This window comes from Perissodus microlepis, chromosome 13 (genome assembly GCF_051167445.1).
Source record: "Perissodus microlepis isolate ML-2025 ecotype Zambia chromosome 13, ASM5116744v1, whole genome shotgun sequence".
Classification (NCBI taxonomy): Eukaryota; Metazoa; Chordata; class Actinopteri; order Cichliformes; family Cichlidae; genus Perissodus; species Perissodus microlepis.
This window is the reverse complement of record NC_140473.1, coordinates 10,551,323-10,577,708: the sequence shown is the minus strand read 5'-3', so window position 1 is coordinate 10,577,708 and position 26,386 is coordinate 10,551,323. Positions and strand designations below refer to the sequence as shown.

Here is a 26,386-nt window from a genome sequence, read left to right as displayed (position 1 = left end):
ATGTGAAATGAAAAAGTAGGGCACTTTTTTTTGTTCATGTTTATGCAGTTGCTGGCCCTTTAGCTGTTTTGCACTTCTTTGTGCTAAACTCTACTGTGGTAGTTTCTTCTTCTATTCAACCTAAACTTTCAGCTAATCAGCATGTGATCTACATGCCGCCAGCCTGTTGGAGGACTGCGTGCAAGCATGTTTTTGGTGAATTCAAATAATCCTGCAATTATTTAGAAAGATCTCAAAGCACATCTTGATTCCAGCCAATCACAAATCAAAACCCAACAGATAGAAAACAGGGAGGTAAAACTCTGTGACGGTCTCCGGTCTACCTTCTCTACAAAAACCAAAATATCAAAAGAAACTCTTCTGGACATCCTGTGCCACAGTGAGAGGAACCAATGAATAAATCCAAGCAAATCCAGAAAATATAATAAAAAGACATCATCTTCCACAGATTCTCCAGCGTCCTAGTAAAAAGTAACACTATGATTGCCAAAAAGCAAAAATTGGTAGTAAAGAGCAGACTGCCACCAATCATGAAACAATAATGTGAAGAGGGAACAAAGAGCTACACTGGCAAACATCATAACATGGCTATTAACCATCTGCACCTGATTCCACCAACACATCCTACTTCAGTCCAAAACAGATTAAACTCTTTAGATCCTTGAACATAAATATCAGTTTATAATATAATGTATGGCTGTATATTTTATTCCATATAAATTCAGCTTTTCCAAATTTTAAGTAATTCTCGAGTTGAACATACAAGAAAAAATAATAAAAAAGGGACAAAAAAGGCACATCAACATATTCAAGAACACACTTTGCCAAAAGATGGGCAAAGTACATGTTATAAATAGTAGAAAATAAAGATGAAACAGAGGGATAGTAGCACTTTAGCAGCAGTGTCTCTGCATCTCAAGTTTTTGGATTTGAGCTTGGAGAACCATTATCTATTCCTTGTCTATCCTCTGGGGCTCTGAGGGCTGACCAGACTCACTGGGGTGACAGAATCAGGAGAAAAATGAGAAAAATAATTGGAAGGTCAGATTTGATAATGGCCACTCCAGTGAAAACCATGCTCTTAATTGGTATAAGCGCCGTTTGGTGAGTTTTCAAGGTAAAAGTAAAAGCACTCATTATCTTTTCCTTCTCCCGAAAGCTGACGCTGCCTCGCAAGCCATGACAGCAATCCCCTCGCAGTGTTTGAGCCGTGACATAAGGCTTACGCCGTTTCTCTCGGACTCGGGCTCTACTCTAATGAGTCGCTGAAAAATCATTAAAACCCGCTGCATGGAAATATTTTAGGTGAGAAGTAAAGTTGTGTTTGAGATTCGCAAGTGTCAAAGTAATTACTTTCCCATTTTCACATTCTTTTTTTGTTCATTCTTTGAGCAACAAGTTGAAATTCCACCTTCTTGAGATAACATGTCTCCTCTTCTTTGTATCTCTTTGTTAAACTCATCAGGTTGCAGCACGGGTACAAGCTTGTATAGCGAGACTGAAAACATGAACTTCAGCTCTCTCTGACTGTGAATCCCACTAAATCCCCGGCATCACCTGTGAGAGCGGGCAACTTTGGGAACCACAGTGAGTGTTGTGCAGCAGAATGAGTGTCACCCTTGCAGGACGAGTCCTTTCATCAGGCTTCACTATTACCCTGACCCTGCCATCTGGGAAAACAGATGATACTAATGAGGGATGGCTTCTTGTCTCAGGGTACCAAAGGCACACACTGCCCCCATTGTGCTACACTGTCCCTGGGCCCACTGGGAGTCACAGACACTGCTCATTACGCAAACATACTCCCAGTGATGGACAAAGACAGGTAAGAAATAACATGGGGCAGATTAACAGCATGATAAGATTGGGTGACGATTCATCATGAGACGGTAGGCTTAAAAAAAATCCCTTTTTTAATTCCAACAAGTTGCAAGACTTGTAAGGCAGACAAGACTTCTCTACTTCTGCTCTGTATTTGTAAAATAAAACCGACAGTGACGGTGAATGGGTGTTGGGTAGACAGCAGGGGTGGTGGGGTGGGGGTGTTACTTGGCTGTGGATTGCTTCTGCACAAAACTGGAAAGGAGCGACCTCTCTGAAATGTGAGGGTCAGACAAGGCTAATTAGTCTGCAGCAGCCCCTCAAATTTCTGCCCTGGGATATTAATGAAGTGATCCATAGGAAAGCAGCTGCTCGCCACACAACCCGCCACCACGCTCCCCTTCCCACTGCAACCTCCATTCCCCTAGCCCCCCTGCTGCGCTGCGACTCTCCCTGGGAAGGGCAATGCTGTGCCAAGGAAGAAGCCCACACTGCCCCTCCAACCCGCCCCCCCACACCCCGGAGCGTGACAGCATCCGATCGATGGCCCCCGGAGCAGGAGGTAGATGAGCAGATGGGTGGGGTGTGCAGCTGTGCGTGTGTCGCTATGCCAGGAGAGGGTGACAACAGCCTGGCTTTGTGTCCTACATCAACAGAAAAATAATGTTTCCACTAGAGCGAGCACAACGGGTTGAGGAATGGGTGTCTTGTGCCGATGTTTTATCTATTTCTGCTTTCCTGTGGCGTGTCGGAGGCTTGCCATGAGTAACTAGTGAGGTAAAGCTTATTAGAGTCTTGACTGGTAGATCTGCTCATAAGAGGCGTCATCATGCTTTGCTGTCATTTCTTCCATGTGCACATGGCTCACACAGCAGAGGAAAGGATGTGCCTACGAAATACCTGCCTGGAGACCGAATATCAGAATTTTTCAGAGACAAGGAAATGAAAAAATAATTCAACACGCTGCCTCAAATTCACACACGACAAACCTTTTGAGACAGAGAATAAACAGGCCGGGTTTAATTTTGAAAAATTCACACCTATTAGCGTTTGCTCACATCAAAACTTCCGCACATAAGCGAGTTTGAACCAAAAGAAAGCTCTGATCTCAACTTCCCACAAAACAATAGAAAGAAAAGAAAGAGGTTCTTTTTTAGGGAGGGAATGTGGAAAATTACAATGATTAAAAATCATTTTTCAAGGCTCTTTGAGACTAACGAACCACGATGAACACAAATCAAAGATGACCGTTCTTTTGTAACATTTTTTTAATAATTACAAAGAAGTCAGAAGTCCTGCCTACAAAGACTTTTTAGTTATTAAAAAAAAATAGCACGTTCCTAACCCATCTCACTGCTTCGCTGTTTCAATCTGGGCCCTCTCATCTATTGAGCAAATGTGTTTTGTGGACTATGAAATATAATGTTGTAAAACATTTTGCTGAAAGTTGAGCCTCATGAGCTGTAAGCTGCCTCAACAATCCAACAGCTGCCGCAAAATGTTTAATTCTTCATCCCTGACGTGACTGTAGAACGACAACCACAAAGGCTCAACAGTCAAACTGCTTGTTGTGGATATTGAGACAAAGAGCACAATAACGTGCAATTCCACAGCCATAATAACCATATTATTAGTGTCAACTGCTTTTATGAACATAAAAACTGTTTTTTCTTCTTTCTTTGACAGTCGCGGCATCTTTTCACATAAAACAAAAACTGCAGGACGAAATACACATTTTCATTTTCACTGCTACCAGTGCCTGTTAAAGCCAGGGCACTGCATAATCTTTTCCTAATTTGTCACTTAAAATAACAACCTTTGGTGAAGTGCGGGAGGTTAAAATTCCCAGTGTGGAGTTTTCCCCTACAGGCAGCGGCATCATTCAGTTTTTGCAGGTTCGGGTCCTTAGAAATGTAGAATTAAATCTCCATCCAGTTACAGCTCTGACAGCTTATTTCGCACACATCGATGTGACTGCAAGGGTATTAGAGAGAGACCCGAAGACCAGTAGGCCAGTGTCCATGAGAGCACCTCTGCAATTGACGGTGTGTTGTTGTGAGGGGTCACCGCATGAATACTGAATCAGCCGCATGGGTCCACAAGTACTGAATCAATGATGATGGGAATAACAAACGGATATGCAAAGTAACCTGCAATTCAACCGGGGGAGAAAAAAAAATAACCTTAAAATCCTCAGCTGTTAAATAATGTTTTAAAAACAGTGCAGATGGTGATGGTACTCTTGAGCGCTCATGCAGACTGCATAAACATGAATTTTTCCTATGTCTCGTGTGTCACGACAGAATGTACTGTCAAAACGCAGTGGTGTATAAGCCTGTTACTGTGAGCAATATGAGATTCTTTTGATCATCTGCTGAGTTCCAATCTGTGGGCAAACAATTGCCACCGGCATCTAGTAATGACACATTTTATAGATATCATATACTGCCCTCCGAGAAGCACCTCCATAACAGCGGGGTGTCAAAAAATGTGACCCCTTCTCTCTTTCATCTTCACACCTCTTAATGAACACTCACACTCCCTGAACCTTTTCCTCCTGATTGAGTTTTACCTTTTTCCCTGCCTCTGGACCCTTCCTCGATGGAAGCACTGGTCAAATCCCCGATGAGAGAGTTAACCCTTGGTCGACTCTGATTCCCCAGTAAACAACGCCGCGCCTCTGGTTCATGAGTAATTGAACACTATTGATTCTAAGGTCTGGGGGTGACAATAATGAGGCCACATATTAGGCGACAGTAAACACGAGCTGTGAAGACAGCTTTACCTCTCGCTGACACAGAAGAAATCTTTTCACCTACATGCTCTGTGATAGCATCACTATCCAGTGTCTTTCACAGCACTTGCTTTGGCTTTCCTTATCGGCCTTGCTGTCAATACAGACAACCCTCTGCTCCACTGGGGGCATGAGGAGGTATTGACATTCAGCTCAAACCCACAGCTCTGAGTGGAGTCCAGGGTGTTACACATGAATTATGCATGCCTTGACGCCAGGATGCCGAGCAACACCAGTGCCATCATAATTGAAACAATTGAAAAGACAATACCAGATGGGTCAATAATTAGACAGCAGGAGGGGGAAACTTGATCCGGACGCTCCCCTGCTTTGCCCTGCCAACCTAACCACCACGTGCACGGAGGGGACCTTTACAGGCACGTCCAGGTCCCCTTCGGTGCCCTGCCACGTGCTGGGCGACATGCTGAATCGGGTGTGTATGTGTGCAAGGCAGTGTGCGTGCAACTATTTAGAAAGGATATGGCAAACTTTCTGGGCGAGATCACTTCCCAGACAGTGGCTTGTTCCCAATTAAAAATTGAACGTGTTGTGTTTGGAATGTTAAAGTTTCTAGAAGTGCCGGGATAAGTGAACTTTTGTGGTTCAGTAGCAACCGGCAGAAAGCATCTGCGAACTGCTGTCAGAGCGCTGCCACCTTGGATTAGCTCTCTGACGTTATTCACTGACATCTTTTGGTGTGCAGAAAACAGAGGCAGGTGAGCGATCCTTTTACCCAGCTCTGCGCTTTCATAAATCCACACTGAGGGCTCCCAACTGATCCATTGCACTCACTGGTCTCCTGGCCAGAGCGACTGGCTCAAGGTGATCTCCATAAAACTGCTTGCCACAGAGCCATTTCTCACTTTGCCTCTTAAAACAACCCAGGAAACGGAAGCAGTGTGATGCAACAGCAACACTTCCTTGAGCCAATATGTGTCATAAAAACTTAAAGTCTACTGTGATCATTTTAAAATGGTTACAAAAGACATCTTTGATGTATTTGGTTTCTTATTTAATTGATGCAGACATAGAAACTGTTTTGACTAAATTCAGAGTTTTCCCTGGAATGCTGTTAATCTTTATGTGTATAATTTCTTCTGATGAGCTTTTTTAAAAAAATTCATTATAAGCAATATTTAAAAAAAGAAACAACAGCTTAACGTGGAATTGGGGATAGCTCACATTTATTAATTTATTCAATTGTGAACTTGCAGCATACATGATTATTTTTCAGTGCTGAGGCCAAATAATTAGAGTAGTTCTTAATTATGCCCCCCAAAAATCTTTTAGCACAATGTATGTATAAAAAGTTTGATATTCAAACAGTCTTGGGCCATAAAATCTACACACAAGTATACAAACCTGACTATCCTGGGAACATATTGATTGGGAAAGCACTTAAACCAAGGTAGGAATCCAGCCCATAATGTTATCAAAAAGGAAGTTTTATTTTCCTTTTTTATGGAGTCTCATTTCCGTATTTCTCAAAGCGGTGCCCCTGAAGGAACACACTGGCTCCAGTGTATTGGTCCCCATTAGAGTTTATAGAGACCCATATGTACTTTTATGGGTAGGTTAATGGTTTTTAAAGGGCCACAGCGCAGTTCTGGATCCACAGCATTAAACTCACGAATGCCAACCAGGGATATACATACAGGACACGTGATTATATTTAGGAATGAAATTTAGCATATATCGATGTCACCATGCCTGTGTATCTTGAGCAGAGAGATACTGGGATGCACAATAAAGAAAGGAAGGCAAAACCTGTCAACATTTACAATCTTAAAAGCCTAATGAGCGGAAGTAACCATAGCAATTTAGTGAAAAGAACATCAAAGACTAGGGAGCAACTATTTAGGCAGGCTGTATTCATGCATAATTAGCTGTGAAAATGGCACTACAGGAGTCTGCTACTCCCTGTTCTTAATTAGTTTTTATCCTTAGTCTTGGATGAGAAGTAAACAAAGCCATCAGATTAAAACTTTGCTTTCTTCTCGTGACAACGACGCTGTCAACGGTGGAGACATGCAGAGTTTTACCCGAAACTGTGCACTGTTGTCCCCCAGGAATGACTGGCAGTGCTCTGTATTGGTCTTGGTGGTGGCATAAGGAAGCCCGAAGCCCCGCTTAACACTACAATGCTGTTGTTGTAGCACGACAGTCAATCTTCAGAACTGAGCATATAAATAAAATTGAATAAAAACAGCTAGCTAGTGGAGCGGAGGGGTTTCAGTGTTTAAAAATATTAACTTCGGGTGTATCATCACATCATGCTCCGGCAGCTTTTTGTGAAAGACCTGGAAGTCTTTTGAGAGTATAAAAAGGCTGATAAATTTCAAATAAAAATATATATTTGAAAGTCAAATTGCACAGTCTCTTTTTCTTCTGTCACATTTGACTTATTAAAGACAGCCTGGAATAGACTAACTCCAGACACCATGTGTCATTCCGCAAGTATTCCACATTTATTCAGGCTGGGAAATAAACACGCACCACATTTGTTTCTTTCAGTTCCCAAATGCACATCTCAGCTATTTTATCACAAAAGAGTCATTTGACTTAGGGTGAAATATTTTTTTTATATTATCCCTACCTGATTGCAATAAATTGACAATATATGTACACAGATTGGTCATTATTTTAGATTTTAAAGGAACGCTTTATTTGGAGCGGCAGTAATCCACAAAATCCCCTATTCGATGATGCAAGTATGGGAAGTAACAAGAAAGACCCGTTTCATGCATTCCCATGCCAAAAGTAAGTCTTCAAAGAAGAGAGACTAAAGGTAGAGTTTAAAACAAGAAAAACTTTCTAAATGTGTTTTTATTTATTCATTTATTACTTTTATTACCTCCACCAGGGAGGTTGTGTTGCTGCTAGCATTTACATGACTGCGTGTCATTCTGTAAACACTGTAGCTCGAAAACTTTTGAATGAATTCTGAGTGGGGTCATGTAAACAATCCATTCAAATCTGACTCACTTCATCCAAGATCTTCAAGGTGAGCTCAACAATTTATTGTGATTTATTGAAAATTGACAAAAAACTTAGAAACTATGATTCTTACAACTGTGGTGTGTATTGTCAACATATTGAAAGTATTGTATTAAGATTTTAAATAGATGATATTTGACCTTTGACTTTTCCTTCAAGGCCAAATTCTTAACAATGCTCTATAGAGCTATTGAAAACAATGTTTTTTACTGCCACTGCTTAAATTACCAACATATAAGGAATGATATGAGGCGGTGCTACACATGTGATCTGCCCTGTATAGGAATTCTAATATTATCATTGCTAAAGAAATCGTATTAGCTAGAACCATTCCTGCTACTGTGGTATGAAAAAAATAGACTCTACATTAAAACAAAATGCTAAAAAATACAACAGATTTTGGCAGCTGCAACACTTCACCAGTGATGGTTTTCTCTGTATGTGTAAATGTGCCACCGCTGGGTGATGAGCCCTTTGTAACGACAGCCTTCATTAAGCCTGGCTCACTCACGGACAGATGGGAGCTGTGTGTGATAGGACGGCAGTACTGCATTAGAACTGCTGCCACATTCCACTTCAAACCTGACCCTCCACTGGTCCCACTTCATCTGCCACCCACAAGCCCCCTCCCCCTCCCGCCGCCACCAACCCACCCCCTCCTGACGCATCACTGTCATCCTGGGGCTCGGGCACGCCTTGATTTCACCCCCTCCTCCAGAAAACAACCGCTGCCACTACCACCTCCCACCCCCACCCCATCAGTCAAACAACCAGTCTACCACACAGGCTGCAGCTACTCCTGCACCCCATTACTCCAAAGGCCTCTCACCTCCTATTTTCAACCATTTTTGTGAGAGACCACCGCACTTTCTGACTGCTTGTGTTTACCCGATCAGTCACGACCAGCCCACCACCACCAAACACACAAAGAGACACACACACACACTTCTAGTTTCCCGGTGATGAATGACCGTTGGCCGTCTCACTGACAGCTAGGCAGCTGATGCCACATAATTACAGTATCGCCGTTTAGGCAAAATTACCAAATTACTCCGGTTCTCAAGAGGCCTGGAAGACTGACAGGCCAGCCAACAAAGGAAACCCAAATATCTGAAAGGAGAGCGACACAGAAGAGTATGTGAGACTTCACAGATAGAGTGAATTTAGTTTTATTCTGTTCTTAGAGCTAAAGAGTAAGCTAAAGAGTGAGATGATTAGTGTGGAGAAGCAGTTTTTGTCTCATAAATAATACAAAAAAGGCCTCTCCTTGATATACTATTTTCCTTTTCATACTCAGTTAATTCTATCATTAATTCATCTTGGAAATCTAGAGTGTATAATCACAAACAGCAGCAAGGTCTGGCCATTTTTTCTTTTCTTTTCTTTTTTTTTTTTAAGAGTTTCTCACCTTTCCTTGATTTAATGCCTTCTTTTATTCAGACTAAAGATTGTAATCACTTCAGCCACTATTACAACAAAAAGTTCAGCTTTTATATTTAAAACTACACAACGACCGGCAGGCCGAGCGACCGAGCTACCAGACAAAAACATTAAAACAATCAAGACTGTCTGAGAAAGTCCGTGGCAGACCCCGCCTGGTAAATGGAGTGTGGGTGAAGAGATGAAGTGACATTTATGATGTGAGCGCTAACAGTGCGCAGCAGAGAAGACGTTGACTTAGCGCTGTGTGTGTGTGGCTGGGACTGCGATGGCCACCGGGGTTGATTTAAACCCCACTAATTTATCTGCTGCAACAAAGGATTTCTTTAACTCCACACTTGAATTCAAAATGAGAAAAAGAAACACCTTGTAGCAGTCTCACCACTTCTGTTTGATGCATTATGAAGAGATAAAGCCATTAGCCATTTCATTTGTGAAAAGGGAGGCCAGGAAATTGCTTACTAACTGCTTTTGCAATAAAATGCTTCTATCTATTATATTTATACTTTGACTTCAAAAGACTGGGCGGACACTGAATGCCTAAATAATAAGTTTTTTTTAAAAATCCAATCAACCTAACATGTTTTTAACATTCCTAAAATAATCAAGCAAGAAAAAACGACAACAACCTCTTCCTACATAGAGGATTTAACCTTTCAATCACTGCTGATCACACCTGAAGCGAAACCTTGGCCGACAGAGCTACTATATATGATGAAATCTTTCTTGTAAACAGGTTGCATCCAGATTAGCAAATTATGGGCTGTCCGAGGGTCCTCCGAATGTGTCAGAATGAGCTATATATGCCACTTACTAATAGCGAGTACTTTGTTGTGATTTATCTGTGTTTGCTGAGTGGAAAGAGACGACCTGGTCTCCCAGATTAAATAGGGCATGGGAAAGATTCTTCATGCTATTACGGAGAAAAATTTATCACAGGCGTGTGATTAGTATTGTTAGCACAGGTGCAGTTACAGTAGACACCAGAGACTCCCATTTTGTACTGAGAGAGAGCAGAAGATAAAGAAGGAGGTGAAACGAACTAGGGTGCATCTCCCAAAGGTGCTTCGTCTAACTGCGGTCCTGTAAGTTCCACCAGAGCTCGCAGCAATAGCGCCGTTTCCACACACTGACGCTGAAACAAACTTTTGAACCCACCATCACAGCGTTTGGTCATTTTGTCCATGTTTTGTGTTGTCGTCCATTTAAAGTGAGCAGTTTTGGTCATTAGACCGATTTTTCCACAGAACGGGAAAGAAACGGGATTATCAAAAAAAAAAAGACTTTGATGGTTTAGTTCAATCGGTATTACGTCTAAAGAGTTTTAACTGGAAACTAGAATCAGTTCTTGGCATTTAAATATTTTACGAAAATAAACCAGAGCAACATGGCAAATATTCATTCTTTAATACATCACTTGCTATGAGATTTGTTGTAGACGAGAATTACCGAGAGCAGGGATGTCAAACTCATTTTACATCTGGGCAACATTCAGCCCACTTTGACCTTAAGTAGGCCCGATCAGTGAAACTCCCCTTTCTGTCAGTGTAAATACGTTTAACTACACATTGAAATACTCAGATATCTTTATATATGAAAAAATAATTCCAAGTTCAACAGTACGTCTCTTTTTCTAGACGATAGAGAAATGCTGATGTGGTGAGCGACTCTTTGGAGTTAAATTATAAAAAACAGATGTGTAAAATTACAGAAAATGTTTTGTAATAATACAACAAATTCTTTGTTAATTCACAGAAATTTTTTTAGTAGATAGTGAAAGAGATTGTGGTCATTTAAATGTTTATTTATTACTTTGCAGGAGGAACAGCCATGGGCGAGGACTTTATCAGTAGGAAAAGCTGTAAAACTTATAAAAATACAGTTTAAAGTCCAAAATGTATGCCCTCCTTCAGATTTCCAGGTCACACTGGAGTCTTGGCGCTCTGGACCTTATGTTTGACACAGCTGACCTAGAGTGATTACACTGATAACCTCCCACCTTTTTCAGCTACTGTTACAGTCCAGAAGGCTACAAAATAATAACATAATAATATATATAAATGATCAATTTGTAGACACATAAAATATACATGATTGTATGGACACTTATTTTATAAATATAATGATTTTCTACTTAGTGGTTAAGTCATGGTGGTAAGTGAGACAGATACAGAAATAACATCCTTTAGATCTAGTCGCTCTGTCTGCCAGGTGCTGCCAAACTACAATGTCATGTGAAAACAGAAGGGTAGAGAGCTCTGATATTTTTAAAGATCTTAGATCTTAGTAACACACACTGAGAAGCTAAAACCACAGTATGGTTTCAGCGGACACAGGATGCCAGGAGGCTCGTGTGGTAGCAGTATGAAAAAAAATACATGAATGAAGTGATGTTGTTCAAGCAAAGCCTGAGTGCGAACTGGAGAACTGCAAAGTCATTGCCGACACAGAGCGTCAGCTGAGTGTGTCAAGAACGGTTAGCATCTAGTTTTAGATAAGAGAATAATCAAAGGTTTGCCAGGATCTCAGTGCTGCATGGATAAGGTTGTGTCTCCACACTATCAGAGCGGGATGGCTAGAGGCAATACTCCAAAGGCTGAAATCTAAAACCTTACCACTGATAATGTAGAGTGAATACAAACGTCATATGAATCTCAATGATCACCGTTTCTTTTAAAGAGTTCGTGAAACAGCGGACTGAACATGTTCTTTGCTCAATGCGACTACAGACGTTTAAGATATACAAATAAACGAATACAGCACTGTTGCATTCATGTAATAAAGAAGCTCAGTAAAAACATGTTCACAAATAATTAAAGATTAAAGTCGAAAGAGCCCACTGTTATGACAGAAAGACGATAAAACTAAATCTTGGCCCATCTTTCTTGGATCCAAATATGATTTATTATTTAAAGCATATACTTAGAGCTCAAGGAATAATGGATTCGGGGGGTGGGGGAGGCAAAACAATAAACAATGCAAATGTTTTGAACTGTCAATCTAAAGTAGCCCTAGGGAGAAAAACAAAACTGGGTAAAAGATTTCAGATGAAACTGGAGAATGAAAACATCCAACCTCTATCTAAAAGTTCCTCTGGGACATTAACTTTCTCAAGCAGACCTCTAGCTTGAACCCTAAATACTTTCTAGGTCTACTGTGACAGCTAGGGCTGAAATGTGCAAGTGCTGATTAACCCACGAGGTCTTTGCTAAACGTTATTAGAGTGGACTAGTGGACCAGCATAATAATGATAAGATTCAGACATCTCCATTGTCGAGTTCAGCCGCTGCATATCATCCTACAAACTGTCACACATTTAAATTACCGTAACAGCACCAGATAAATGCAGATTATTACCATTAAGCGAGTTATATTTTACTTAAAGGATTATTCCAATTTGGCTTTTCAAACGTTTGCCTGCTGTGTGAGTCGTAGTAATTTGGAATAAGTGCGCTATATTTATGATTTTTTATAATAATGATGATGATTTTTCATTAAAGGGTAAAACACTAAGCTTGTAACATATACAGTCATGTAAAAAGGTTTTCACAGGTCTCTGTGCAGTCCTGTAAAAATTAAGTACATGCCATGATTCAATAGCTTAGTTTTGCACCACCTTTAGCAGAAATAACTTCAGTTCATTGGGGTTTGCAGGCATTCTTCATGCACAGCTATTTTTATGGTCTCACCTCAGCATTTGACCTTGACTCTTCTCCTTTTCAGCCATTCAGTTAAAGATTTGCTGGTATGTTGGGATCATTGTCCTGTTGCACACTTTCGGTGCTAGCTATTACTTATTATTACATATTTAGGTGTTTATTTATTCTGAGTATTTTGTTGGTTGATGCAGTGACTGCAACGTGCCCAGGTCCTGGAACTACAAAACATGTCCAAATCATCACCCCTCCACCACTGTACTGACAGTTGCTATGAGTTCGTTTGTGCTGTGAGGTTGTTTGTGCTGTTATGCTGGGCTTGTTTTCACCAAATGCGATGCAGTGCATTACGGTCCGACGTCACCATTCTGTCCAAAGCACATTGTTCCAAAAATCTTGTGTTTTGTTCGGATGCTGATTCAAAACTTTGCAAACCAAAGACAGTTATTTTCAGAGTGAAGAGACTGTGCTCTGGCAAAAAAGCCAAACTTGTTCCGTCTTTTTCTAACTGTACTAGCATGTCAGCATTTAACATGCTAAATGAGGCCTGAGGAGCCTGAGATGCAGCTCCTGTTTTTTTTGCATTGCATTGTCTGACAGGGTGAGTTTGCTGGGGTGTAGACTCCTGAGATGATTGTGGCATTCGTGTTAACAAACACCTGAATGCTCCACACCAACAAACAGCCAAAGGTTCTATTTTATAGAGGCGCTCCCACTTACTGTTGATCACTTAATCAACTGCATTTGATAAGCAGCACCTGGATGCACCTCTTAATTCCTATGAAGGCAATAAGAGTGCTTAATTTTCAGCAGCCTACACAGAGTCCTGTGTAAACGTTCATGTTCACATGGCTGTAGAAGGCCAATAAAGGCTTTATTTAACAGTGTTGTTCCAGACTACTTGGACCATCTGTAGAACTTAAAGGATTTAAAGAAAAGCTAATAAATGTGTTTAAATTTTAGCAATAAAGTTGATCTTGATATGAGACAAAGTTGTAACAGTGACATTAAAAAATGCTTTGCATATGGATATATTTCAAACAAAGCTAAAAAATCTTAAGATAGGTACGTCGAGTACAACTTTAACCGAGCAGAGAAGAGCAACTGAAGTGGTGCATGGTGCACGTTTTAACGTAAATGCTAATGGAGTAACTGCACAGTGTTGAAACTCAGCTTCCAGTAGGAAAGTCGTAAATATGAGACATAGCTGGTTACACTTGACATTGTATTTTCGTTTGATCATTAATCTGCAGACGGATGAGTAACTTGTCTAACATGAGGTCAAACAGACAATTTCCTTGTCAGATTGATGTAATAGACAGTTTTCTTTTGTTGGAGTCTTTCCGCTATGGTAGGTGGGTAATTACTGTCATTGATAAATAATCTTGGGCGAGCCCCATAATAATCAGTCCCACATGTGCTTGGCCTTCTTAAAGGAAAGGCTCATTTGCCACTGGGATTCACAGTCTGAACTGCTTAGAAGGATGTAATGGAGAGCAATTTTCTTGTCTTGAGGGGGGGGGGAAAGGCTGATATGGGATAGGTTAGCCCGGTCATTTTCCATTGCCTCGGCACATCAAATCTCCAAACAAGGACAACTCTGATTTCAGATCTACTTCTTTTCTCCCCGTGGGCACTAAGTAGTTTTCCGGGACACAAGGAAGCATTTTATTGCTTTACCAGTGACTTCGAGTGTTAGGTTTAAATTGTCATTTCTCAATTTCTTACAAAAACAACAAAATTGACCAGTCTAATCTTCTTTTCTTTTTCTCCTGAAAAATGATACACCTTGGCTGATATTTTTAAATAACACTTAAGACTCCGCAAATGCTATAATTTCAAGAGAAACAGCCGAGCACATGGCGTGATGAATGGCTTTCTATGCATTGTTGGCAAATTCATTAAACGACTTCTGGACACAGAATGCGAACCCAAGCCTAAATCCCTGCAAACCTAATTAAAAGCAAAGAAATATACAGTTGGTTCTTCGCATTGTATGTTTAGACTGTCTAATTACATCCAGTGGAATAGATTCCAGAGAGGGGAGTCCCCAAAGAAGGCTGCAATCCCCTAAGAGATTTATATGTTTATAGAAAATTGTGAGAAGCCGACTAATGTTCAGGAAAAACTAGAAAGAGAATGCCCACACTGGAAATATTGTGCTTTGCCAAGATGTAAACGCTAAATAGTCCATCTGTCTGTGTTCTTCTCACTTTGGAAGAGCCGTGGAGCCACCATCTGCAGATATGCGTCAGCAGAAGCGGTTTTGCATGCAGTGAGACACAAAAATTATATTTTGTTGTTGACAATTTAAAAATGAAAAAGTTTAATTTATGCTGAAATTACTAAAGCTGCTTTTGGCTGCTCCCTCATTCACAAGGGGTCACCGCAGCACAGCATGTTTGATTTGGCAGAGCTTGTAGGCCGGATGCCCTTCGGGTCGCAACCCCAAAGGATTTATGTCTCCTCCGGGGATTGAACTGGGGATCTTTCGCTTGTTGATACAGTATGGAGTTACTACATAGTGAAAATGCTAACAATGTAAAATAAAATATGTGTTCACTTGTTAGTTCAATAACAGGTTGGTTCATATGATATCTGTCTCACAAATTAAATCCAGACACGGCAGTGTTGTTTGACAGCTTAAATGTCTTTGCAGCTACAGAAATCAATATGTGGCAAACAACATGTGCTGTGAACATAACAACAATTTTGGTTGGTTTGGTTTTGAGAGGCAACACAATGAGATATGAACCCTAACTCAGCTCCCACACCTTTGTCTCTAATGCACACTTCTGCACTGTTCCAGGAAAAAAGTGTGAGTCCAACCAAAACCTTCGAGTCTGGGTTTTTGAGTTGATCAAATCAGAGTATTTTACTCTGGATCAAGAAAGTGTATCAGTAATTAAAGAAAGCCATCATCAGCGGAGCTCCAAAACCAGGATTCACTATATCAATGAGTAAATAAAGAGCAGAGCCTCCATTTTAATCCAGAGGACTGAAAATTATGAACATGTGTGAGCCATGAAATTTATCTTAAAGAACAGGATGGGCAGGGAGGCTGGAGACTACCGCGGCCGTCACAGGGCAAGAGACGGGATACACCCTGGACAGCCCCTCAATCTATCATAGGGCCAGAGATTGGATTTTTAAATCTAATTACTCAGGTGTAACGTGATAGGGGCAAAACATGGCAGGAACTGAAGATAAAAATATGGAGGAACAGATAAGACACCGTTTACTTGATATTAGGCACACCCAAATTAAGGTGCTTTGCTACGTGTGTTGACATCCATATAAGCGCGTTAGTTACCTGGTTCAAATGTAGCAGTAAATCTGTTAGATTTAAATGTGTGTATCCTTAATCTGAATCAGAGTTTTGTTAAATGTATTTCTAGTGAGTTTTACTAAACCTGGATTTTGGCACGAGGCCCAGATCTGTGCCTAGTTTTGCGTGTGTGTGTTTTTTTGTGTTCCTATCTGTGTGTTCCTGAAGTTTTTTTTCTGCACCTTTGCTGCTGCTGTTCTTGTTTGTTTTCATGAACTTTCATGGAGTTATTTATTTTATTCAGCTTTGGTTGATAAAAACTGACCTTATGTTTTTGAAAGTAGCCCCTGTGCCTACGTTAGGGTAGTAATGTGCAGTAATGTGATAGGCTGACTCAGTAGGATCAATGGAGAGACACGGTGGACCATCACATTGGGATTTCCCTTCATTTGTCACACGTCTATAATGCATTTCTTGAATTTTCACTCATGCATGTGCTTGCTCTTCCTTTGGCAGCTGTATCAAACAACCTTATGTTATTTAAAATCCAGGGATCATGTTCCTCAGTTTGATTTTACCATATAAAGATCAAAATTCAAACTGTATTCTACATTATTTAGACTGACATATATAATTAAGATTTGTTATAATTATTATAAATGAAAATAAAAAGAAGCAGCCTATGCTTAGATGTTCTCTAAGGGGGGGGGGAGTTGCTTCTAAGCATGAGGGGCTTATTTTGCATCTCACCAGACACTTCTCTCATCAATGGTGATGATCCATCTGCTACGTTCAGTTCATTATACACATTTAAAAACTCATTTTATCCAGTTTATGTATTCAGCTTTAGCCACAGCAGAGGGCCATTAACATCATATTAACTTTCAATTAATGAAAAATATATTCTGCTATTTCACTGCAAGCTTTTACCCTTTTATTGATACGCCTACATGTGACATCCCTGAATTTAGGGAAATTCAAAAATGAGAAAATTGTCTGCTGTCGTGTTTGTTTACTTTGTTCCGTGGTGAGTGGGTGGACAGACTATTATTTGAGATTTTGTACAGTGAAAAGATGTTGTTTGCAGTCACGGCAGCTTCATAATGTGTGTGGAGGTGGAACAAATAAGTCAGAGACAGAAATTAATGCAAAAAAAAAAAAAAGAATAAAATCCAAAGTGTGGATAGACTTTAGACTGAGCTCACAAAGAAGAGTAAAGCAACTGTCAGTCCCCGAGAGCAGACGAGAGACGACGCTATTATGACAGTGATCAGAGCTAGAAGATGATACTGGCTCGGAGTAAAGATGCTTTAATATAAAATAACATCACATTCAAAAATGAACCGGCTGTTCCTGGTAAAGAACTACACAATCTATAACGAGTTATCAGCGTAGAGAAGGTGTTTTGCCCAGAGATAATTACAATAACAGTACCCAATGGCAGCGTGATTGCTCCCAGGTGACATTGCAGGTTATTAAATTGTCACGGTGCACCCTGTTTTGGATCTGCAGACACTTAAACTTGCTGCCCACAAGACAGACTCGCAGTTTATCTGCTCCATTTGTTTGACATCTTTACGACATACCGTATTAACACAACCTAATTTCATCTGAGCCTCAATGTCTTCTCTTGGCTGTCTCACGGAAATCCTTCAGGGTTAGGTTAGGACTGCTGGGACGTTTGTCTCGACCGAATTACACCAAGTGACATTTCTTCACTCCTGTCATGTTTTCCATTTCAAGTTTGCAAGGAAAGGAGCTCGTGACAAAGTTTGAAAAGTGACACGTGTGTTAAGGACGATTAGGAAAAGAATTTCGTTATGTCCGTTACAGAGGGAAAAGGAAAACTGCGCAGTCCAAATTCTGATCATTTATTCATTCATCTTCATGATAGCAAGATTTATGTGATCTGTTAACGGAATAAATCAGGGATGAAAAATCAATCAAATTAAGCAACTAATAGCTTCGTTAATGTCTTTGTTTGTGTGCAGACGACACTCTCATCCAGCAGTACAGCAAGCACCAATCATATTAATTATCTTCCAAATAACAATTCCCTGTTTATTACAAATGAGCTCTAAAAACTAAGTAATTTGGATTCACAGGTTCTTCTGTTCAACATCAAATGCGTCCCACTCTGTTTTTGGCACTAATGACCTCAGTCATTATATGAGAGCATACAAGCATGTATATAACACATGTGGGGCCATGTGTGCTTGTGTTTAGTTTGCAAAAGCGATCATCTTTATCCAAAAATGACAGCAGCAATGGCCTCAGGTTGAAATATAATACACATATACATATAAATGACAAAATTCTTTAAGTCTAAAAGCAATCAAAAGACAAAAAAGTATTTTTTTTAATCCCTACAAATGATTTTTTGGCAATATTGCAAAGTAAGAGCAATCTGCCAGCTGGTTCAGAAGCCTTGTGTTTGAAAAGAAATGAGCTGTTTTCTAAAAACTTTACAGATTAATGCTGGAAAGTGCACTTACCGCTAATTCTTAATGTTCACTGTCAGGTGATGTAGCTCTCAATGGCAACAGTTTTAATTAGAGAATTATCCTGGAAGGCACATTACAAAAACAAACAGAAAAAGCTAATAATTATGATACTCACAACTTGCAGGGAGATCATAGCCGCAGGTGATCTTGGCTTTGCCGGTTTCACAGCCATTTAGCGAGTGACACTCATCATACAGACAGGACCCAGCCGCTTTGTGTATGCAGCCATCAACTGAAACAAACAGACATACAAAGAAAGGTAAGGGCCTACCTGAGGAGAAGCATGTAAAACCAGGCACTCGACATATCCCAAGCCAGCTGGGCTAATTAGGAGTTTGCGTGCTTTATCATGAGAAAACAAACAACCAGCAACAAGCTGAAAATTATGTTTATGAGTTTGATTCCGGTTAGTGAATGTCTACGTTTTCAAATCAGCTCCCTGGTGCTCTATCTCCTCTCTATAGGGAGGCTGCGTCTGCCATAGAGTGCTGTGCCTATTGCTGGTAAATATTGACAAGCTTAGGAATGAAATTAGCTGGGCTAGGATCTAATAACGCCTCCGCACACAGTGAAAATGAGACTGTTCTTCCTGTAATCTCTCTCCTCTGTCAACAGCGATATGCAGTCCGATCATTAACTGTATTTTCTGGCCCGTTGTGGAATCCACCCTCTTCTCTGCGGTGAGCCTGCCACGATGTGGATCTGTGTTCTGATTCTGTCATGCTCTCGGTTGATGTGTGTGTCCTGGTTCTACGAAGACCCCTGCCCATCCCCCCACCTATCTAAGGTTTTAATTTTACCAGGTTAAGGCCATGATACATCTGATTGATGGCACGTCTTACAGGAGAAGGCAGAGAGATAGAAATCCGCATTATCCGTCTCTGAAAGCCTGACATCCCCCCAAGAGCATGTTATCAATCACACTGAAACATGATAAAATCCTCTTCAAGTTGTCCTGTAAAAATCCTCACAGGCCATTAGAGGAAAACAGAGGTAGGAGGAAACAGTGGCAGTTGGACAACCACACGTACCCATTTTTTTTGGTTGCTCTTCGTTAAGACGAGATCAATGGAGGGGAAAAGCCTCCCAGACTAACTTTATCTATCAAAACTAAAAGAGTTGAGAGTTGAGATCAGACAATTAAGAGCCTGCAGGATAACATTAAACATTTTTGTAATATTCAGATTAAAGAAAAATGTGACTATTAGATTATCTTCATCTATAATCTAATAATTATTCCTATACAAAGCTAGAAAAAACATCTTAAAAAAAGGCTGGAGATTAGTTATAACCTATCTTCTAAAATCTATTTTGCTTCACATCGTCAACACAGACAAAAGGTCTTTTGATGAGGGATGGTCTTTTTCTCCGCTCCTTTCAATCTCTCAGAGATGAGTCAACAACAACAGCTGGGTGGAAGATTTTCTAGCTCTATCAATCATCTTTAATGGACTGAAGGACAGGCACTTGACAGAGACAAATCCTGATGGCTTTTCAAAAAAGTAACAAGAGTTTGACAGTGATGTGGATATGAGGAGGGATCGCTGTGGTGCCAATGAAAGCTACTTAACACAACAAGAGCAGATGTAGCGCTGGCTGTGGGCTTGGCATTTTTATAATATCCACTGTGCGAACAAGATTGATCACAAATGTCTAGTTGCATCTTTGCAAACATGAATTGTTCAATTCAAATTGGTACACCTATTTAAATGTGCGGTGTGTTAATGTGCATAATATCCAATTAGCCAATCATGTGGCAGCAACTCAATGGATTTAGGCAATTTAGGCATGTCGACCTGGTCAAATTGATCTGCTGAAGTTCAAACCGAGCATCAGAATGGGGAAGAAAGATGAGTAAAGCGACTTTGAACGTGGTGTGGTTGTTGATGCCAGATAGGCCAGAGTATTTCAGAAACTGCTGATCTGCTGGGCTTTTCCCACACATTCATCTCTAGGGTTTACAGAAAATGATCCAAAAAAAGAGAAAATATCCAGTAAGTAGCAGTTCACTGGGTGAAAATGCTTCGTTGAAGTCAGAGGTCAGAGGAAAATGGACAGACTGCTTCGGGCTGATGGAAAGACATCAGTGACGCAAATAGCCAAGCTATGCAGAAGAAGAACGTGCAATGCTCTGCACCTTGAAGCAGATGGCTTACAGCCGTCACTCACCACTCCTGTCAGCTAAGAACAGGAAACTAAGCTATAATTCACACAGGTTCACCAAAACTGGACAGTAGAAGATTGGAAAAATGTTGCCTGATCTGATGAGTCTCAGTTTCTGTGGTGAAATTCAGATGGTAGGACCAGGATTGCATCCATCTATCCTACCTTATATCACATAGTTCAGGCTGCTGGTGGTGTAATGGTGTGGGACATATCTTCTTTGTACACTTTGGGTCGTTTAGTATCAACCGAGCATCATTTAAACACCACAGCCTACCGGAATATTGTTGCAAACTATGTCCATCTATTTATGCTCACAGTGTACCCATCTTCTGATGGCTGCGTCCAACAGGCTAAAGCAAAGTGTCACAAAGCTCAAACAATCTGTAACCGATTTCTTGAACATAGTGTACTCAAATGGTGATAGTGAACATTGTGAACTCAGTCCAACAGATGGATGTGATGGAGCGGGAGATTCACATCATGGATGTGCAGCTGACAAATCTACAGCAAATGTGTAAGGGTATGGAGCAAAATCTCTAAAGAATCTGTGGCACAAAGAATTAAGGCAGTTCTGAAGGCAAATTATCCCTTAAATAAAAAAAACTTGTAGCCTGAAATAGGGAAGGAGACACAGTTTAGCAAATATCAATATCAATGCTTCCCTTGCACAGGTGAAAAGCAAACTACCGTCTTCTAATGGTCATAAGAAGACATCCAGGTTTGGAAAATATTATACTGCCCTCCTCTGTTGTGCAGCGTTCCCGTGGGAGTCCGCCCTCCACAGACACTCCGACTACACTCATCACTACTGAGCATAACTGATCTTTTTACCTACGAGCACCTCAGGAACACGGTGAACAAAAGCACATGGGATTCTGTGTTTTATCTCAGTACCTGAAAAGTCAGATTGCAGATAATAGTTTCTGATTTTATTTCACCGCACCCCCTGTTCATAGTTGCATTAGCTACTTTTTCTGATGTTACTGAATGTGTCGCTGTGCATCGTGCGCCCCTAAAAGCCTGGAAATTTCTTCACAGTGCCTGGAAATACAGAAGGAGATGCTAAACTGATCTGGGTGATTGCCAGAATCTCGAATGGCAAAGCCACAGATTTAATTTACCTGCTTTACTTTAACCACTTCACAGAAATGGATGGAATACAGCAGATGCATTGTGGGTAATATGCGTGTTTATTTCTGTGTCTGAGAAAGAGCTATAGAGAGGAGCAGAGAAGCACAGAAACAGAGAGAGGTTTCAGATGTACTTTGTAATTTGAAATTAAATTGCAGAGTGGAGGCAATCTAAACCTGAATGTGAGTACAGTTTTCTCTGTCCATTATTTAGGCAACTAAAAGCAGATCTGAGTTCCCATAAGTGGAGATATGACCCACATGCAATTTGGCCATCAATTTATTTTCTCATTTAAGTGGGATCTCACCATTATTCCCTGCAGATTTCTATTATGGATGCCTGCAACATTACAAAGGCGGTCTCAGATTTTCATTAACTAAGAATGGCATTAACATTCGTTGGAGAGAAAGGACAAGTCTGTTCACTCTCCGTCACAATAAAACATCAAAGCAACAAGAAAAAACAATGAATTACTTTTTATTTTGATTATCGACGTATTTAAGCATCAGTAAAACATCATTTGTTGTCATATTTTGCAGCTGCGCCATCTAAGCTCAGTGGATCTCAATTCTATAGGTCTAATGAAGTTTTGTCATCAGCCACAGCACCACGTGTTTCAGCAGTCTCAAAAGACTCGTGCGTGCCATTATTTCTGTGTCCCTGTTTCATTATCCTTAGATGCAGTAATCATTCAAATGCTAAATCATCATCCTGATGCTGCACCTGCATCACGGCACTAAGAGACAATCAAAGTGACCTCTTTTTATCCCAGCTTTTAGGCTGAATCACATGTCAAGTAGCAGCCCTGAGATAAGCATGTGCTCAGCTCCGTTATGCACAACCAGTGGAGCACAGTGCTATATTTTAACTCCTATTAAGACTTCTTTATAGAGGACATTTCATTTAACTGGTTTAATATTCAGGCGGCAGCATCTGCTTCTATCAACCCCACCACTGGGCTTCCTCGGCCCCCGCTGAAAAATATAACAGTTAATACCTCATCTATCTCTCTCCTTGCAGCCTGCCACTGCTTTAGGCTGGGCCTATGTGGGACAAAACATTTATTCATCTTCTCTGAGTGCCTTGCTCAGAAAAAAGCTTCCCAGAGCAGCCACTCCAGCAAGTCCACACAGCTAATGAAGATAACTTTGAGCAGTGGCTGGACGGCATCTCTCTGAACACATAATGGGAACTAGGAGAGAGCAAGAGACAGAGGGAGAGACATATTGAGAGAGACAAAGGAGACAAGAGTGTGTGCGTATGAGTGTGTGTGTCAGTCTAGAGCAGTTTGAATTAGTTACTCAGCTGTAACCTTGGCTCCTGCCATTGTTGAAGACACCTCTACCTCGTCCTCTCAAGGCTCCGTTCCCACATGCATTAAGGGACTCAGCAAAGCTCTGCTTACTCTCCCTGGGCTTCTCCCAGGCAGCCCGAAAACCAAGGGCTTTCAATCGCTCCCTCAGACACAATGAATACCTGCTCTGCTCTCATTACAATACCCTGCTTTTCAGAAATAGTGTCAGCAGCAATTTTCTCTCCTAATTATTTTCCACTCCTCTGAGGGTTAGGTTCAGGACTGGAGCCAAAGAAGGCAGGCCGGGGTGGGCAGGAAACGGGAGGAGGGTTTCTGTATTTTACCTGGCAGGAAACGGAGAGGTCTGCATATCAGTTCATAATCTAACGGAGATAAATAGTCACTTATATCAAGGTGGATCTAAACTTCAGCCTCTGCCAACTCTATGCGAGGGCAGATCAGGAGATAAGAACCAAAACTTTTGTCAATACTTTTTCCCACACCGAGAGTTGCTGTTTCCACACAAAACCAAGCATATTCCTGAAACCACTGAGCCATATATTGCCTCTCACCTATTTTTTTGTAGTATCCATGGCAACAACATATTTCAACTCTCCTCCTAGCTCTTTTAGAGCTGTACACTGATCAAAGCCCCTCCTTAGTCCTACCTCTGTGATTTACGACACCATTTTCTACTCAACTAATTTCACTGAAGGAGATAATGACATGGATTAGTTGCTAATCAAGTGCCAATCAGAGATCTGGCTGAACTAAATGTCAGGTGGAATATATTCAAGCCATTGTGGTTACTCCCTTGTGATACTGGATTATGTGTCCTAATCACAGCAATTTTGGATGCAACAGGAGCCTGATCTCACTCTGCACTGTAACCAAGTTCCCAGGAAAGGGATAATAATCTCCATTTTACCTGTAATACTCAGGTAAACAAGGGATTTGGGCTAATAGCATGCCAGGCACATAGTCACCGATGTTACTCTCCAAAGTGATATAAAATACCACAGGCTTACTTGACACTGGCACTGCGATGTAAGCAGGAAGCAGAACGAGTGACGCGACAATCGCAGGTTCCTGTAAGTTAATACTCTTACTGAAGAAAATCTCTGCAAAGACTGGAAGTGTTTTCTATAAAATAGCTGACCGAACGCAGTATGCTGTAACTACAATTGAATAACCGCTAGCCTTAAAAAGGACAAAATGGATCGCAGCTTTATTCGCAACCCTTAGAGGGCATGGTGACTTCACTGTCACTCCTTTTAATCCTACCCCACTCAATTAGGGTGGGCTTAATCTCTCTTGTGACCAGAAAATGAGGGAGAAGCTTCTAACATCTGGTTAACATTATGCATAAGTGTATTCTAATTTAAACCATGTACTTTTTCCTGAAGCTAACAAAGTAATTTGGTATCTAAACCTGAGAAGCATGTCAGTGGGTTATTAAACAATTAAATGTTGCTACCCTCAGTAATCAGAATGAAAAATACTAAGACTTTGATTATCAGTTTGTTCTCTTTTTTTGCACAGTGCTGCTTGGGTGGTGAATCTCTGCAGTGTTACTCCCCCTCTCCCTGTAGTACTGTCTGGATGATTTAAAAAGTAAAAATGGGACAGATGGAAATTGTAAAACCACAACAGTTTGACTTAGAAAACTAAAACACAGCTGTGTGTAAAGTGCCATGTAACTGACATAACCACTCAACTAGAGCAGTGTGTCACCAGACTGAGTGCAGGAGTGTTCAAACACACCTGCAAATGTAGAAGGTTGTCAGTGATAGCTGCTAATGTTAGCTACACTCTTTTCTTACTCTGAGACTTAATTATAAGTCCAAAATTTTAATTTCCACGTAATCAACAAGTAATTAGTCACCAGGAACAGCTTAATAAATTATTAGTGCCTAATGAAAAAAATCCTACAGATGATACAAGTTCTGTCTCATGGCTGGAATTGATGTGTTTAATTGGTGATTCAGTGAAGCAGCTAGCAGCAAAACAGCGATCAGTCCAGGACTGTAGCATATGCCTATCACTGTAAATGAGTATATTCCTCCAGGTGTCATTATCCCTTACATACAGGAACATACTGTCTTCTCTGTACATAAAGGTAATGCTTTATGTAAGTGTAGTACATGTCTAGTTCAACCAAAACCTGCTTTTTGTTATTAGTTATTTTCATGGATCAAAACAAGACTTTAGGTGGTGACTGTGCAAGTAAGCATAACTCCTTGTCTATGTGACCTTTGTTACCTTAAAAGTCACTGTATTTTAAGGTTTAAGCAAATAAACTTAAAATTTTTTTTGTTTTTTTTTTAAAATTGCATTCCTGATGATTTTCCTTTAGTGTAAGTGTTCATTGCAATTGATTAAGAAACCTCTTTATATCTAAGGATCATAACATAGATCTACTTGTTGGTTTAAAATACTTGATGCAACCATTCATGAGAATAATGGAACATAACGTTACTTAAGTAGTTTCTTTGATATCTCTAGTCATACTTCTCAAACCTGCACTGAAGCCCAAGTGTGCATTTGCAGAGCTTAAGCTTGACTTATTAGGAGAACAGAATCTTCATGTTGTTGTTCGAGGTCAGCAAAGGAATGCCAGGTTAGGTTACCAAAGGCCATGCGACAGTGTCGTCGTCGCAAATGTAGAGTCTGACAGCTGCGGACGACTCGGTGCCAAACCCCAGCCGTGCTGAACTTTCCGAGACAGTTGCGACGGCCCCGGCACTCATATAAAGATGTTGTTTTAACTGTTGTGCCATCATGCTGAGGCATTTCTTGTCTGAAGCAGCGGAGTCACTCTGTCACAGTGAAATGTATGATTTGCATTCTTCGTACGACGGGGTGATTCTTCTTAACTTCAGCCAGGTTGGCAATACTTTATTTTGGAGAATCTAATACAATGAGTCTATTTAATGAAGTGAATCCCTTTAGCATCCTAAATCCAACCCCCAAAACGAGCAGCTCACGGTGAATACATACAGACATAATAATGAGAATCACTTAAAGCTCGGCTGGGATTTTAGTCTCAAACTGCACGGAGTGGACAGAACACGGAGTATCAACAAACGATTATTCAAATTAGTTGTGACAAGCTGCCCAGTGTGGTTTCTGGAGTTCTTTTGTAGTTTCCATACCAAAGTTATAATGATTTGCGTACCCTCGCAGCACAGGTAGACTATACACACCCAAACAGACATGAATGCATGATGTCTCTTACATCATATAATCCTATAGTGAAATGCCTGTCTCAATAGTTATGGACGCAGAGGTGAAGTGCAAAAAGTGTGCCAGCCT

At 40.7% G+C, this 26,386-nt stretch overlaps 1 protein-coding gene across 1 annotated transcript in view; it reads right to left on the bottom strand.

The window, feature by feature from the left end:
* The window catches only part of macrod2 (mono-ADP ribosylhydrolase 2), a 409,617-nt gene that overhangs the window by 222,456 nt on the left and 160,775 nt on the right, over positions 1–26,386 (bottom strand). Inside the window, exon 5 of the mRNA XM_084948980.1 lies at positions 18,596–18,712. Within this exon, the coding sequence (XP_084805106.1) occupies positions 18,596–18,712 (117 nt within the window). The remainder of the gene's footprint in view (positions 1–18,595; positions 18,713–26,386) is intronic.